Source organism: Balaenoptera borealis (genome assembly GCF_965194805.1).
Source record: "Balaenoptera borealis genome assembly, chromosome: 18".
In the NCBI taxonomy this organism is placed as follows: Eukaryota; Metazoa; Chordata; class Mammalia; order Artiodactyla; family Balaenopteridae; genus Balaenoptera; species Balaenoptera borealis.
Genome location: NC_138877.1, coordinates 16508392 through 16521272, shown reverse-complemented (window position 1 = coordinate 16521272; position 12881 = coordinate 16508392). Strand labels below are relative to the sequence as shown.

Genomic DNA, 12881 nt, shown 5'->3' with positions numbered 1-12881 from the left:
TACTGAGCCTGCGTTGTAGAGCCCGAGAGCCACAGTTGCTGAAGCCCATGCTCTGCAACGAGAAGCCACCTCAACGAGAAGCCCCAGCATGGCATCGCCCGCTCACCACAACTAGAGAAAGCCCACGCGCAGCAAGGAAGACCCAACGCAGCCAAAAATAAATAAATAAAATAAATAAATTTATTTAAAAAAATTCCCCACCAATTTTGATTCGTTTTTGAAGCGGCAGGGAAAATGTTGATGCTAATAGTCAACCGACAGTATGGAATTCTAAGCTAGAGGGTGCCATGTGACCTACTAGCCGGCATTTTTCACCCGGTTGTGTACGCTCATGCCCTTCCAGATCTGAGAATCCCTCATCTCTTCTGGGCCACTGTTCACTGCCTTCATACCGGGCAGGAGAAAGCCAGGTCTTTCTCTTGCATGTTTTTTTTTTTTTAATCTCTAAGGCCATTTTAGATCAATGAAACATATGTCTCATGTTTTGACTCTCCGTCAAAAACAGAGACTGAAAAGAAATACTAATTTATCGGACAGCATGTCCCATGTTAATTTTGTTTTTTAACCTCCTTGGTGGCCATGGATCATTTTGAGAATATGACGAACGCTGTGGATCCTCTCCCCCTAACGCCGCACAGTAGGGTCTGTTCTGCGCCTCATCTTACTGGTCCCATCAGCGGTATTTTGCACAGATGATCGCTCCCTCCACTCTCAGCTCTCGCGTCAGGGCCCCGTCCCCAGCGCCACCCCCTTGCTGACCTCAGTTGACTCCACCTCTGGGATGGGGCCAGAATCGCCGAGGGCGGGGAGGAGTCGCCTGGAGACAGCGGGCTCGGCCGCGGGCGCAACCGGAACACAATTAGCAGCCCCTGTTGTCCGCCGGCACACGAAGCGAGAGGAGCGCGTCGGGCTGGGGAACGGAAGCGGGAGCGGGGGGGGCGTGTTTGCCAGAGGACGCGTCGTCTCCCCTGTGTGCCCTATTCTGTTTGTTTCTCCGCGATGTTTCCGAGGGTCTCGGCTCTCCTCCCTCTTCGCCCGCTTTCCCGCCTCCCTTTGTGCTCCGGAGGCCCAGAGGTATCGGCGGCCGCCGTCGTGCTACTCGCTTCTCCGCGTGGGACTGTCAGGTACCGCGTTGCAGCGCTGTTGGCCCCGCAGGTCTTCAGGCAACCCCTGCCTCCGTTCCTGCACATTCAGTGCTCTTTCTCCGGCTTCCTGGAGTCCGTGTTATGATCCGCGGGATCTTAGAAGCCGTCGCTTTAAATCTGAGCAAAGGGAAATCCCAGAAAGATAAAATGACTTGCCCAAGGTCATGGTGACAGGCCTGGTCCGCTGCCCTGTGCTCTTTCTACGACATACCGTGCCTCATCTCTCTTGCCACTTCTCCCCTCATTTTACCCAGGTTCCAGAAAGCGAAGTTGTTTTGTTTTATGGTTTTGTTTTTTGGGTTTTTTTGCCTCCCAAGACTGTGATGGTTTCATTTTTACCTTCATTATTGAAAACGCTTGCCGTGTGCCAGCCCTGGGGTTAAGACCCTAGTAACACAGTCCTGCCATCGCCGAGCTTAGAGTTCCACCACATAGGCAATTCAAGTATAGTGGAGTAATCGCTGAGATAGTGTAGGTAGCGCAGAGTGCCACAGAATTCATTGAACTGGTAATTGCTGGGTGAGCAAATCGAGACGCCTAACCATTGCAGGAGAGGTTCAGAGTATCCTTTCTGGAAAAGAAGTCTGATAAAATCTAAAGGGGGCCCAAGGGTTGGAGTTAGCCAGGCAAGAAAAAGATTTGCAGCATACTTGGTGTTGGTATGTATTTTCTGAGAACTCTCATGATTATGAAAACTTAATTCTCCTGCATAGATATTCCATGCAGATCAGTTGGGGGCCCTTTTGGTTAAGTACAGCCCTGAAGCAGGTTAGGAGCAGTGGGGATGGGAAGAAGTAGTTGGATGGAAAAGAATTCACGGGTGAAATTGCTAGGATGTGATATATGATGAGGTAAGGGTAGGGCAGTCAGAGCAAAGATTTCAGCTGGCTGCTTGGGAGGATTAGGGTACCATTAATGTTAACAGAAGAATGAGGAGCAGCTTTGAGAAGGCTTTTACAATATGTCATAGTTTTTAGAATACAAAAATAGCTATTTATGGTAAGAGGCCCCTTCAGTACAGAAGAGTGAAAAATGGAAGGTCAGTCTGAGAGGCAAGCTCTTGAATGTGGTTTTGGATGTGCTGCATTTGAGGTGCTATTGAGATGCTGTCAGTGGAAACAAGCCCAGGTGGGAGGCTAGGGCTAGAGTTTTATTATTTTAGTGTTATGGCGTTACTTCCTTATACATGATTTTCCTGGTATAAATATAGGTTACTTTCTGTAGTACTAGAGCAGTCTTGGAAGGAAACATTGAAGTACGGGTTATATGTGAGATTCTTTCTCCTGATTGCCACCTTTCTGTTATAATACCTTTAGTATTAATTTAACTTTCACATGTAAAATAGTAGAGCATTTTCCTAAATTCAATGGTATCACATATTGAATATTACAATGTGTCCGTGTACTGAATTTTTTAAAATAAATTTATTTATTTATTTATGGCTGCGTTATTTATGGCCTTGTTGCTACACGCAGGCTTTCTCTGGTTGCAGCGAGCGGGGGCTACTCTTTGTTGTGGTGCACAGACTTCTCATTGCCATGGTTTCTCTTGTTGTGGAGCACAGGCTCTAGGTGCACGGGCTTCAGTAGTTGTGGCTCACGGGCTCAGTAGTTGTGGCACACAGGCTCTAGAGCGCAGGCTCAGTAGTTGTGGCGCACAAGCTTAGTTGCTCTGCGGCATGTGGGATCTTCCCAGACCAGGGCTCGAACCCGTGTCCCCTGCATTGGCGGACGGATTCTTAACCACTGCGCCACCAGGGAAGTCCCCTGTGTACTGATTATAAGGATACTGGTTAAGCAGTTGGTTTTCATTCGATTTTTAAGTGTCTGATGTGTTAGCCTCTGACATTTTTATGAGCAGATCAAATAGTTTGTTTCAGAGTTTTTGGAAATAGCCATTTCTCTTTCATTACAGGGTCCCTCATCTGGCACTACCACTTACTAGCTTTGAGAACTTGAGATACTATTTAACCCAGGGTCTGATGCAGGTTCTTGAGATCAGTTGCACCAGAATCACCTGAGGTCCTGATTAAATTCAGATCCTTGGGCCTGATTCCAAACTTACCAACTGAGAATCTCAGGAATCCATGTTTTAAATCAGCTCCCTAGGTGATTCATATAACCTCTAAAGGTTAAGAACCACTAATTTAACCTTTTTGAGCAGCAGTTTCTTCTATAATATGGGAATAATAAAACCTGTTCTGTAAGAGTGTAAGGATTAAATGGCATGTGTAACATAGCTACTCAGATGTGGGCCTCTGATGGGCAGCCTCAGCATTACTTGGGAACTTGTTAGAAATGAAGACTCTGAGTTCCTCCCCAAAGCTACTGAATCAGAGTTCCTCGGTGGAACCAAAGAATCTGTGTTTCAGCAAGTCCTTTAGGCAGTTATCATGCATATTAAAGTTTGAGAAACAGTGCTCTAGCCTGTTAGCTTCATGAAATAGGCACCGTGAAATTTTTATTTACTAAGGCATCATCAATGCCTAGTATAGAGCCCAGCACAGAGTAGATATTCATTATATTTAATAAATGACTTTTTGTACTTTATACCCTCTTACTGAAACTAACACATTCATTAGTTTTTAAAATTCTTCAACATTAACTATCAAAAGGTTCTTAATGCCACAAAATAAAGTTAGATATTTGGGTTCCTTAGAATTGGGAAATCTTTTTTTGCATGAGTCTGAAATAGATGTGATTGTTTGTGTTGTTCTTTTTCACAAATAAATCTGAAGAAGAAAGCAGAATGACAACTCTAGCCACTGAAGATTCTTTTTTTCTGTTCCAGTTTAGCTTAGTTTACAGATAGTGGTCAGTTAAATGACATGGAGCTCAATGAGAAAGTTGAATAGATTAGAATCACACCCAGGAATTTTTTTGAAGAAAGTAACCTTTTTTTTTACTGATAGCAATTTCTTTATTTTCATATTGTTTAATTGTGACTTTTTATAGAGATCTTATATCATGTTAAGAGCAAGGACTCGCAGTCTGTCAGTTTGGGGTTTGAGAATAATACGTTGAAATTTATTAACCATGTCAGTGTTTTGCAACTTTTTTAATGTCATGGAACATAGACAATGATATTTGTACCAAACCTTGAGATAAATGGGAGGCGGTAACAGACAGGTGCACCAGCGGCCCTGCTCCTCGCCCAGCCACTTCAAGGACCAGGTGGTCAGTATCTCAGCACACCTGTAACTCATTTGTGCTCACCAGCGGGTCTTAGGCCTTAGTGAGCTCTGAGCTACATGACCTTGGCTAAGTTACTCCTCTGGTTTCCAGTTTCCTTATCTGCAAAATGGGGATAATACCTACCTTTTGGAGTTGATGTGGGTATGAGAAAATGTACATAAAATGTTGCACAAGACTAGGCACATAGTACATGTTCAATAAATGTTAAATTGCTGTCCTTACAGTTGCTGATAACAGTAATAAGCAAAAGGGAAGGGTTTAATTGAAAAAATTTTAAACACATAGAAGCAGCGTTTTGAGCCCTGTACTATTTTGCAGTGTTTTTTTGTTTTCTTTTTTTTCTTTAATCTTTTCAGGACAAAAAATAATATCCAAAGATATTTTGGCACTAACGGCGTGATCTGTAGCAAAAAAGATGAGCATTCTGTTCCAACCCGTGAGATTTCCAAGGAGACAGAGAGCCAACACAGTGTAAAGGAGAATACAAAAAAAGACTTGGTAAATATTCTTAAGGGAATGAAAGTTGAATTAAGCACAGTAAATGTACAAACAACAAAGCCACCCAACAGAAGACAACTTAAAAGTTTGGCGGCTTCAACTGTCAGACCTCAGAATGCTCCAGAAGATGCCCCCCAAAAGAGGTAAATTGAATTGCAATTTGAGTGTTTTTCTTTGAAAGTAATTTTTGAAACTCCAGTCTTTTTCTTTTAGAAAAAAAAATTTTTAATTAAAGTACATTGGAGATACAGAGTTAATGAAGACTAAATATTAGTTTGTAAACACAGAGACTAATAATTAAATGAGAAATACTGTTATTGTTCTATATTTAAATAAGTGGATATCTGTATGGAGTCTAGAGGAAAAGAGTAGTGATCTATCTAATTGAGAATTCCACATTCTCTTACATATTCATCACTTATTAACTGCATTTAATTGCTTCTTTAAGCTGTTAATTAACAAATTATTTACATCCTGATTTGAAGGTTGCTTTGTGTCTCTGAAGGACTTCTTTATTTGAAATTTCATTAAAAAAAGTCCACCTAGGATAGAATTTTGTCATGTTAATTACAGCTGTTTCATATTACTTCCTTTGACCAGTAATTATCAGGGCTCTCAGCTTACGTGGTTTCCTCGAAGTATTGTAATTACTTGTGCTTGTCAAAAGAGTATAATATTTTACTGATTCTAAGTGCAATCGGTGATATTTTAGCATTGTGTTGTAGTTTAAATGGCAGTATTTTGTTTTAGTGATATATAAATAATGATTACACCAGTGACATCGTCAATTCAAGTAATAAGAAATGTGGCTTTAAGATCTCCATCTCTGACTTCTCTTAGCAGAATAAACAGATAGTATAGATTTCTATTCCCAGAATGACTTAACATTTTAACAGAACTGCTTGGTTTCTACATTGTATCATATTGTATCTAAACTACCACTGGAAAGCATAATTGGGTGGTAGAGAGTAAGCTAATTCAAACAGGAAATGCCCATGTTAAGTACCTTCTCCTCCTTTTTAGAAACAATATAAAACAAATAAAAAATATATACACACGTAATTAGGTAATACTCCGACACACATTTATAATTACTTATGAAGAGTGAGGGTTTTTCCCCAGCTTCCAGACCTGTTTATGATTCATTTCGCTTTTTATTATAATTATACAATTTAATTAACTATTAATGAAATGGTTAAAATGAGTTGATTGCTTTGCAAAGACTCAGTAAAGGTAATTTTAAAAGTTGCTTTCCAATTAGGTATGAATGAGACAAGCATAAGAGTCCAGGAAAATTCTGCACTCAGACTGCTTTGTAAGCGTTTTAAATTCTTGCTCCATGTTTCCACTTTAAAGAAACCAAAACTGGCAATATTGGAGGATGTACTATGGGTGTAGTATACATATAAGAGATGTATCAATACCTTGAACTTCTATCAGTGGTCCTGTGTTCAAAGAAGAGGCTTTGATCCTATATCAAAAGATTGGTGAATGAGATACATTTATTTTGAGTTTTTAAAAATGTATCTTTTAATGATTCCCACCCCCCTCCAGTCTGCTTTTTTTTTTTTTAAGGAATCCCAGATGCAGAGAATTGGGTTAGTCATCGTCTTTGATTCATGATGTGCTGTCGTCATTGCCCCGCGCATGGCCCGCTTTTAGCTCGTTTATTTGTATTATATGTCGAACACCCTCCCCCGTGTTGATACAGTTACCATGGATGCATAACAATTGCCCCCAAACTCAGCAGCATAAACAGCCTTTTTCATGCTCACGCATTCTGTGGGTCAGCAGTTTGGACGGAGTACAGTAGAGAAGGCTCACCTCTGCTCCGTGATGTCTGGGGCCTCAGCTGGAAGACTTGGAAGTTTGGGAGCTGGAGTCATCTGTGGGTTTGCTCACTCAGGTCTGACAGTTGATGCTGGCTGTTAGCTGACACCTTAGCCAGGACTGTTACAGAACCACCTATATGTGGCCTGGGCTTCCTCACTGCATGGTGGCTGGGTTCCAAGGGTGAGTGTCCCAAGAGAAAACGAGCCCCTAGGAATTTGTATCGTTTTATGACCTAGCCTTGGAGTCAGACTGGACACCGCCACTCTCCTTCCTGTTCCATATTGACTTTTGAAGGGTTCTTACTTTTTAATATAGCAACTGCTGGAGAACCATCTTCACAAAGATATGGTGGCATTGAAAGGAATGCAGTAGTCTAATGTTAAAACTGTGAACTACCTTGAGTTAGTAGTTCACACACTCACTGACAGACGTGGCTGACATTTCCCTATGGTACTCCAGGGTGCCTTAGGGCACAGTTTGGGAACCAGGGTCCTGGTCTACATTGAGCTCCCTGTGAGGCCCTGGGAGGCCCTGGGACCACACCTTTAAGTTTCCTAGAATTCTTGTCTGAAGGGCACTCTAAGGCACCATCTTAAATCTTTCTAAGATCTTAACAGAGGGTTTTACAGTCATGCCCATGGCTTTATCTTTAGACCGTTTTCCTAATGCTGCCCTGGATTTGATCTCTGTACAGAAGCCATTTCTAAATTTTAGCATCATTTGCTATCTGGAGGAGCTAAGAATGAGAAATGTTTTATTTTTGATCCCAGCAAGTCTTGGCTCCTTTATGTGGGACAGTTCTTTCTTCTCTCTCCTCTCACATTTTACCATCGGCCACTAAGAAGGCAGGAGGCACCTTCAGTATTCTGTCTGGAAGGCTCCTTGGTAGGTCGTCCAATTCATTGAGCATCTCTCTCATTTGCCACATTACTTCAAGCAATAATGTCGCTAAACAAAGGCCCCCTTTCCTCCAGCTTCCAGTAACGTTGATTTTCCTACAGCCCTCACTCTCAGCTTCCTTGAGCGTTTCCAGGCTCTGACAGTCTCTTTGAGGCCCTAAGCTTTCTCTAACACTTGCCTCAGGGTCTCTCCGGTTTCCCCCCTCTGCCAGTACCCAAAACTCTCCCATACATTTTAGGTTTTTTTGTTTTTGTGTTATTACAGCAGCACCCAAGCTCCAGGCACCAAACTCTGTTCCAGTTATCTTATCGCTGCGTAACAAACCATTCCAACGCTTAGAGGCAGCATCTCTCTGCAGTCTGGGCAAAGAGCTGCAGATAGCTTTGTCTGCTCCACTCAGCGTCAGCAAGGGCAGCTTCAAAGCTGGCATCTGGAATTCTCTGAAAGCTTGCCCACGCACACTACATTCCAGTGCTTGGTGCTGGCTATTGGCTGAGGCCATATTTGGGGCTCTTGGCCAGAACGCTTACCCAGGGCCTCTCCAAGTGGCCTGGGCTTCTTTACAGCCTGAGAGCTGGGGTCCATGGACACACGTCTCAAGAGAGATCCCAACAAAAGTCGTGTCACATTACGTGGCCTAGCCTCACAAGTCACAGGACACCATTTCTCTCTCATTCTGTTCATTGAGGCAGTCACGAAGTCTCCCTTGGTTTCAGGGGGAGGGGAAATTGCCTCTCTAGATGGGCTTGTAGAAAGGTTTTGGAAGAGCTTGTGGGACCAGAAACACTGCTGTCTGTTTTATGAAAATATCTGCCACAGCCGTTAACCTGATTACCGTAGTTGTCAGCTGTATCGAAGGCAACATTATTATGATAAAATTGACCCCCTGAATAACTCATTGCATCTGGATTGGGCGAACTGTAGGTACGTTACGGTTCAGCGTACTTAGGGCTTCCTTGAGTGCAGTTACTCTTGTAACTGCATGTCCCTTGTAGGGACCACAGATACTCTGCCTGTGGCCTTGTTACAAGAGATACGGGTTCCTGTGGGGCACTAAGCTCCTGCACCTGCGCGATGTGGGTCGCCTGTCCTAACTCCTGGATGGCTGTGTGATGTGTCACCCACAAGTGCTGCAGGGACTCCCCGAGAGGGACACCTGAGGCTGCCCTGCCAGCCTGCTGTGGTTCTGCCCTTTACCTTTCTGAGTAGTCCGGGCCAGGCATGTCAGTGGTAGTCTTGTGAGTCTGCATGTATTGTGAAACCTTACAAGACCCCTGGTGGGTGCAGTGATAACCATAGTTTCTAGCTCCTCTTTTAAGTAACATTCTCTTAACCAAGCAACTACCTGCTCTGATTTCAGCTACCTATTCATTAAGGTCCCCTTTCCTCCAGCTTCCAGTAACATTGATTTTCCTACAGCCCTCACTCTCAGCTTCCTTGAGCGTTTCCAGGCTCTGACAGTCTCTTTGAGGCCCAGCTTCAGGGATGTGGGAACTTTGATTTGCATGTTAGACATTATTTCCTAAGATAGAAAGCCAGGTATAGTAAAACAGTAATTTGGATCCCACTCATTGAGATGGCAATTTTCAGTGATGTAAAAAATGTAAATAACTTTTTATATCTGGCATATTTTTCTCCTAACTTACCCTAATTTACTGAAGAACAGCTTTTTTTTTTTTTTTAGCTTATGGAAAATTTAAAACATAAACAAAATCATATGATGAAGTTTTGATAATTATCAAATCTTGCCATTCTTGTCATCTATACCTTCACCCACTTTCCATCTCCCACTTGATGATTTTATGGGGTTTTTTTCCAGGTAAAATTTACATACATTAAAGTGTACACATCTTAGCTGTAGGATTTTGGCAAATTGATGTGCCCATGTAACCCACACGCTTTCCAAGATGCAGAGCATTTCCCATCTTCACCTTCCCCATCAGTAACCTTCTGTCCTGAGGCAGCCACTGTTCTGATTTTTTTCACCTTAATTTGGCCTCTTCTAGAACTTGATATAAGTGGAATCATACCGTACATACTTTTTTAAATCCAGCTTCTTTCATTCAGTTTCATACGTGTTGTGGTGTGAGCGGCGTACTGTTCCGTTGCATGGATATATCACTGTTTATCTGTTCTGATGATAGACCTTTGGGTTGTTTCCAATTTGAGGATATTACGATTAAAGCTTGTATAAACAGGTTTAACCACTTTTATATTTGCTTGCAGTCTGTATTGTTTTTGAAATAAAATGGCATCTAACTTAAAAATCCACTAATTTATCACTTTCGAGGCTGATCCCTCATTCCTCCACGTTAATCTATTGCTCTGAGTTAGTATTGTGCTTCATTAACCATCCATTAACTTTAACTTTCAATATGATAACATTTATATAAAACCGATACCTAATATTTAAGAATTCTTTTTTTAAAAAAATTTTAGTGAAGTATAGTTGATTTACAGTGCTGTGTTAAGAATTCTTGATTTTGTCAGAAATTGAATTGAATGATACTTTTTGAAGGACAAAAAGTTTTCTCCCAAGAAATCATTTTACTTTCCACTAAAGTAATGCCTCTTTTCTCTCATTTGTCTTCCATGTTCTCTTTCAGAAGTGAGTCCCTGAGCCCGGAGTTGGTGGCGGCGGCCTCCGCGGTTGCAGACTCTCTCCCTTTGGACAAGCAGATGACCAAGTCGGAGCTGCTCAGGCAGCTCCAGCAGCACGAGGAAGGCTCGAGGGCACAGAAGGATGGAGCAAGACCTAAAATTAGGTTGGTGCATCAAATAGCTATGTCAGTGATGCTGATATGACAAAACAGGCTGGCTTCATGTGAGTGCTGAGTTATATTACATAATATATTCATTTATATATAAAATATGCCTCCTAAGTATTAGCAGTTTGATTTCTTTTAAAACTTGTGTGTTAAGTAAGATTTCAGTTTTAAAAGACCAATTGAATGATTAAACTTCTTTTGAGAAGTTACATAATTTCTTTCTTGTCCCTGAAAAAGAAGTGGTAAATTCAGTAATGTTATTTAAAATAAAGAAATAAATAATAGAATAAGACAATTTCTCTGAGAAGTTTTTTTTTTAGTTAAATAATATGCTGGTTTTATGCACAATATGATCACGCACTTTATTTGTGTTTGAACAAATGCAAGGCAATAAATAAATATGGCTAAATCTCAACTTTAATATAGGTTTCTAATCTAGGTGCTAGGTATACAGATATTGATATCCACTTGTGTGGAAGTTTGACAGTTTTTCATGAGGGACACTTTTAATTATGTTTTAAATGAACATTTCTGAAGAATATCTTTAAAAGAGAGAAACCCACATCAATCTTAGTGGTCTGTGGTGTTAACAGGCAACATATAATTTTTTATTTAAACATGACTTTTTGTTCAGTATTAGTGCATAGAAGTGAAATAAGAATTAAGTGATATGAATCTCATGTTTAAGAAAGTTTATTACTCTTCTGTAGCTAAAATTTCTAACACACTTGACCTTTTTCTTATTTCAGTTTCACTGACATCATATCAGATATGAAAGTTGCCAGATCTGCCACAGCGAGAGTTAACACAAGACCAGTGCATCAGATTCAGTTTGATGAAGGGACTGATGATTTTGTTGGCCGAGAGAAGCCTGCTGATCTGAGAAGAAGGTATTCAGGCTCTGCAGTCTGTTTGGTTTTGTTTGTTGAACTGTAGATTTACTTTGTTGCTGTGCATATTGTTGCTGTTGGGTGTCTGAGCATCACGGATGCATTTATATCTGTCTCCTTACTCTCCACGTCCCATTTCCTAGAGAGGGAAAGATGTACTGGGTTTAGCAGCCCTACATTTTTCTATATCGTAAATCAGAATGGGCCCTGCCTCACATTTACCCACGGTGAATAAAGGTCTCCTGATTTAGAATAAGTGGAGCTGACTGAATTCTGAACAAATGAATGTTTTGCGAGAAACACTGTTTTTCATTCTGATGTGTGCCTAACAGTGTATATTCATGTACTCTCTCTATCTCTCTACATAATCATCTTTCTTCATACCTTAGAGAAATAACCCACCATCAAAAAAAGAAAGATCCATTATAATACCTTAAAGTAGTACATTATTTGTGGCAATCTGAATTTGGTAATTTGCAGTTCTTAAAGATGCTAAGCCATGCCTTACATAGTTTTTTTGTTGTTTTTTAATACATTTATTTATTTTGTTTATTTATTTTTGGCTGCATTGGGTCTTTGTTGCCGCACATGGGCTTTCTCTAGTTGTGGTGAGTGGGGGCTACTCTTCGTTACGGTGCACAGGCTTCTCATTGCAGCAGCTTCTCATTGCGGAGCACAGGCTCTAGGCGCACGGGCTTCAGTAGTTGTGGCGCACAGGCTCAGTTGCTCCGCGGCATGTGGGATCTTCCCTGACCAGGGCTCGAACCTGTGTCCCCTGCATTGGCAGGCGGATTCTTAACCACCGCGCCACCAGGGAAGTCCTAGGCAGCTTTTTAATGCAGTCATTATATGCTCATATACCCCCTCCGTACTTTTTCAGCTTCTTCCTCACCACCTTCTAATTTTTGATGACAGCTCGAATCATTAAAAATCAATCTATAATATAGCATTCTGATGTAGCTGCCTGGCATCATTTCAAAGAAAACTGATTTAAAGAAGACTAAATTTAAATATTTTGGGGCAATATTTTTTGGTTTGTTTTTTGTTTTTTTAACAAATTTAATGCCTTTTCTATCTTATTTATTTATTTATTTTTGGCTGCGTTGGGTCTTCATTGCCGTGCATGGGCTTTCTCTAGTTGTGGTGAGCGGGGGCTACCCTTTATTGTGGTGCGCGGGCTTCTCATTGCGGTGGCTTCTCTTGTTGCAGAGCACAGGCTCTAGGTGCACAGGCTTCAGTAGTTGTGGGACGTGGGCTCAGTAGTTGTGGCTTGTGGGCTCTAGAGCGCAGGTTCAGTAGTTGTGGCGCACGGGCTTAGTTGCTCCGCAGCATGTGGGATCTTCCCGGACCAGGGCTCGAACTGGTGTCCCCTGCATTGGCAGGCTGATTCTTAACCACTGCGCCACCAGGGAAGTCCCAGGGCAATATTTAATAAGTTAAACTCTAAGTACACATTCTACTTTATTCAATGTCATAGATATAAATATCACTTTAAATTAGTAATTCAAATAATCTTCCGAAGTCACTATAACCCCTCAACTTCCTTTGTTAACTGCTGACCATCTTTTCCAATCTTCCTGTACAAATTAATAATCTAACACCCAGGAGGAGCTAACTCAGGTTCCTGAGATTATACGTAGAGCAAAACCCATG

The 12881-nt window shown here is 41.5% G+C and overlaps 1 protein-coding gene and 1 long non-coding RNA gene across 7 annotated transcripts in view; one reads left to right on the top strand and one right to left on the bottom strand.

The window, feature by feature from the left end:
• LOC309615705 overlaps nucleotides 1-12881 on the bottom strand; it is an 88819-nt gene that overhangs the window by 20212 nt on the left and 55726 nt on the right. Inside the window, exon 4 of one of the 2 annotated variants that reach the window (XR_014236991.1) lies at nucleotides 11235-11367. The exons of the other annotated variant lie outside the window; for it this stretch is intronic. This is a non-coding gene — a long non-coding RNA (uncharacterized lncRNA). Of the gene's footprint in view, nucleotides 1-11234; nucleotides 11368-12881 lie in introns of those variants that run through there. 2 annotated transcript variants of the gene reach the window in all.
• MRPS31 (mitochondrial ribosomal protein S31) overlaps nucleotides 142-12881 on the top strand; it is a 31261-nt gene continuing 18521 nt past the window's right edge. The window contains exons 1-4 of one of the 5 annotated variants that reach the window (XM_082365556.1): nucleotides 142-1074; nucleotides 4696-4980; nucleotides 10177-10335; nucleotides 11088-11228. In XM_082365556.1, coding sequence (XP_082221682.1) covers nucleotides 782-1074; nucleotides 4696-4980; nucleotides 10177-10335; nucleotides 11088-11228 — 878 coding nt within the window. In that variant the 5' untranslated portion in view covers nucleotides 142-781. Of the gene's footprint in view, nucleotides 1125-4695; nucleotides 4981-10176; nucleotides 10336-11087; nucleotides 11229-12881 lie in introns of all 5 variants that reach the window. The other 4 variants (XM_082365555.1, XM_082365557.1, XM_082365559.1 and 1 more) reach the window with 4 other exon arrangements.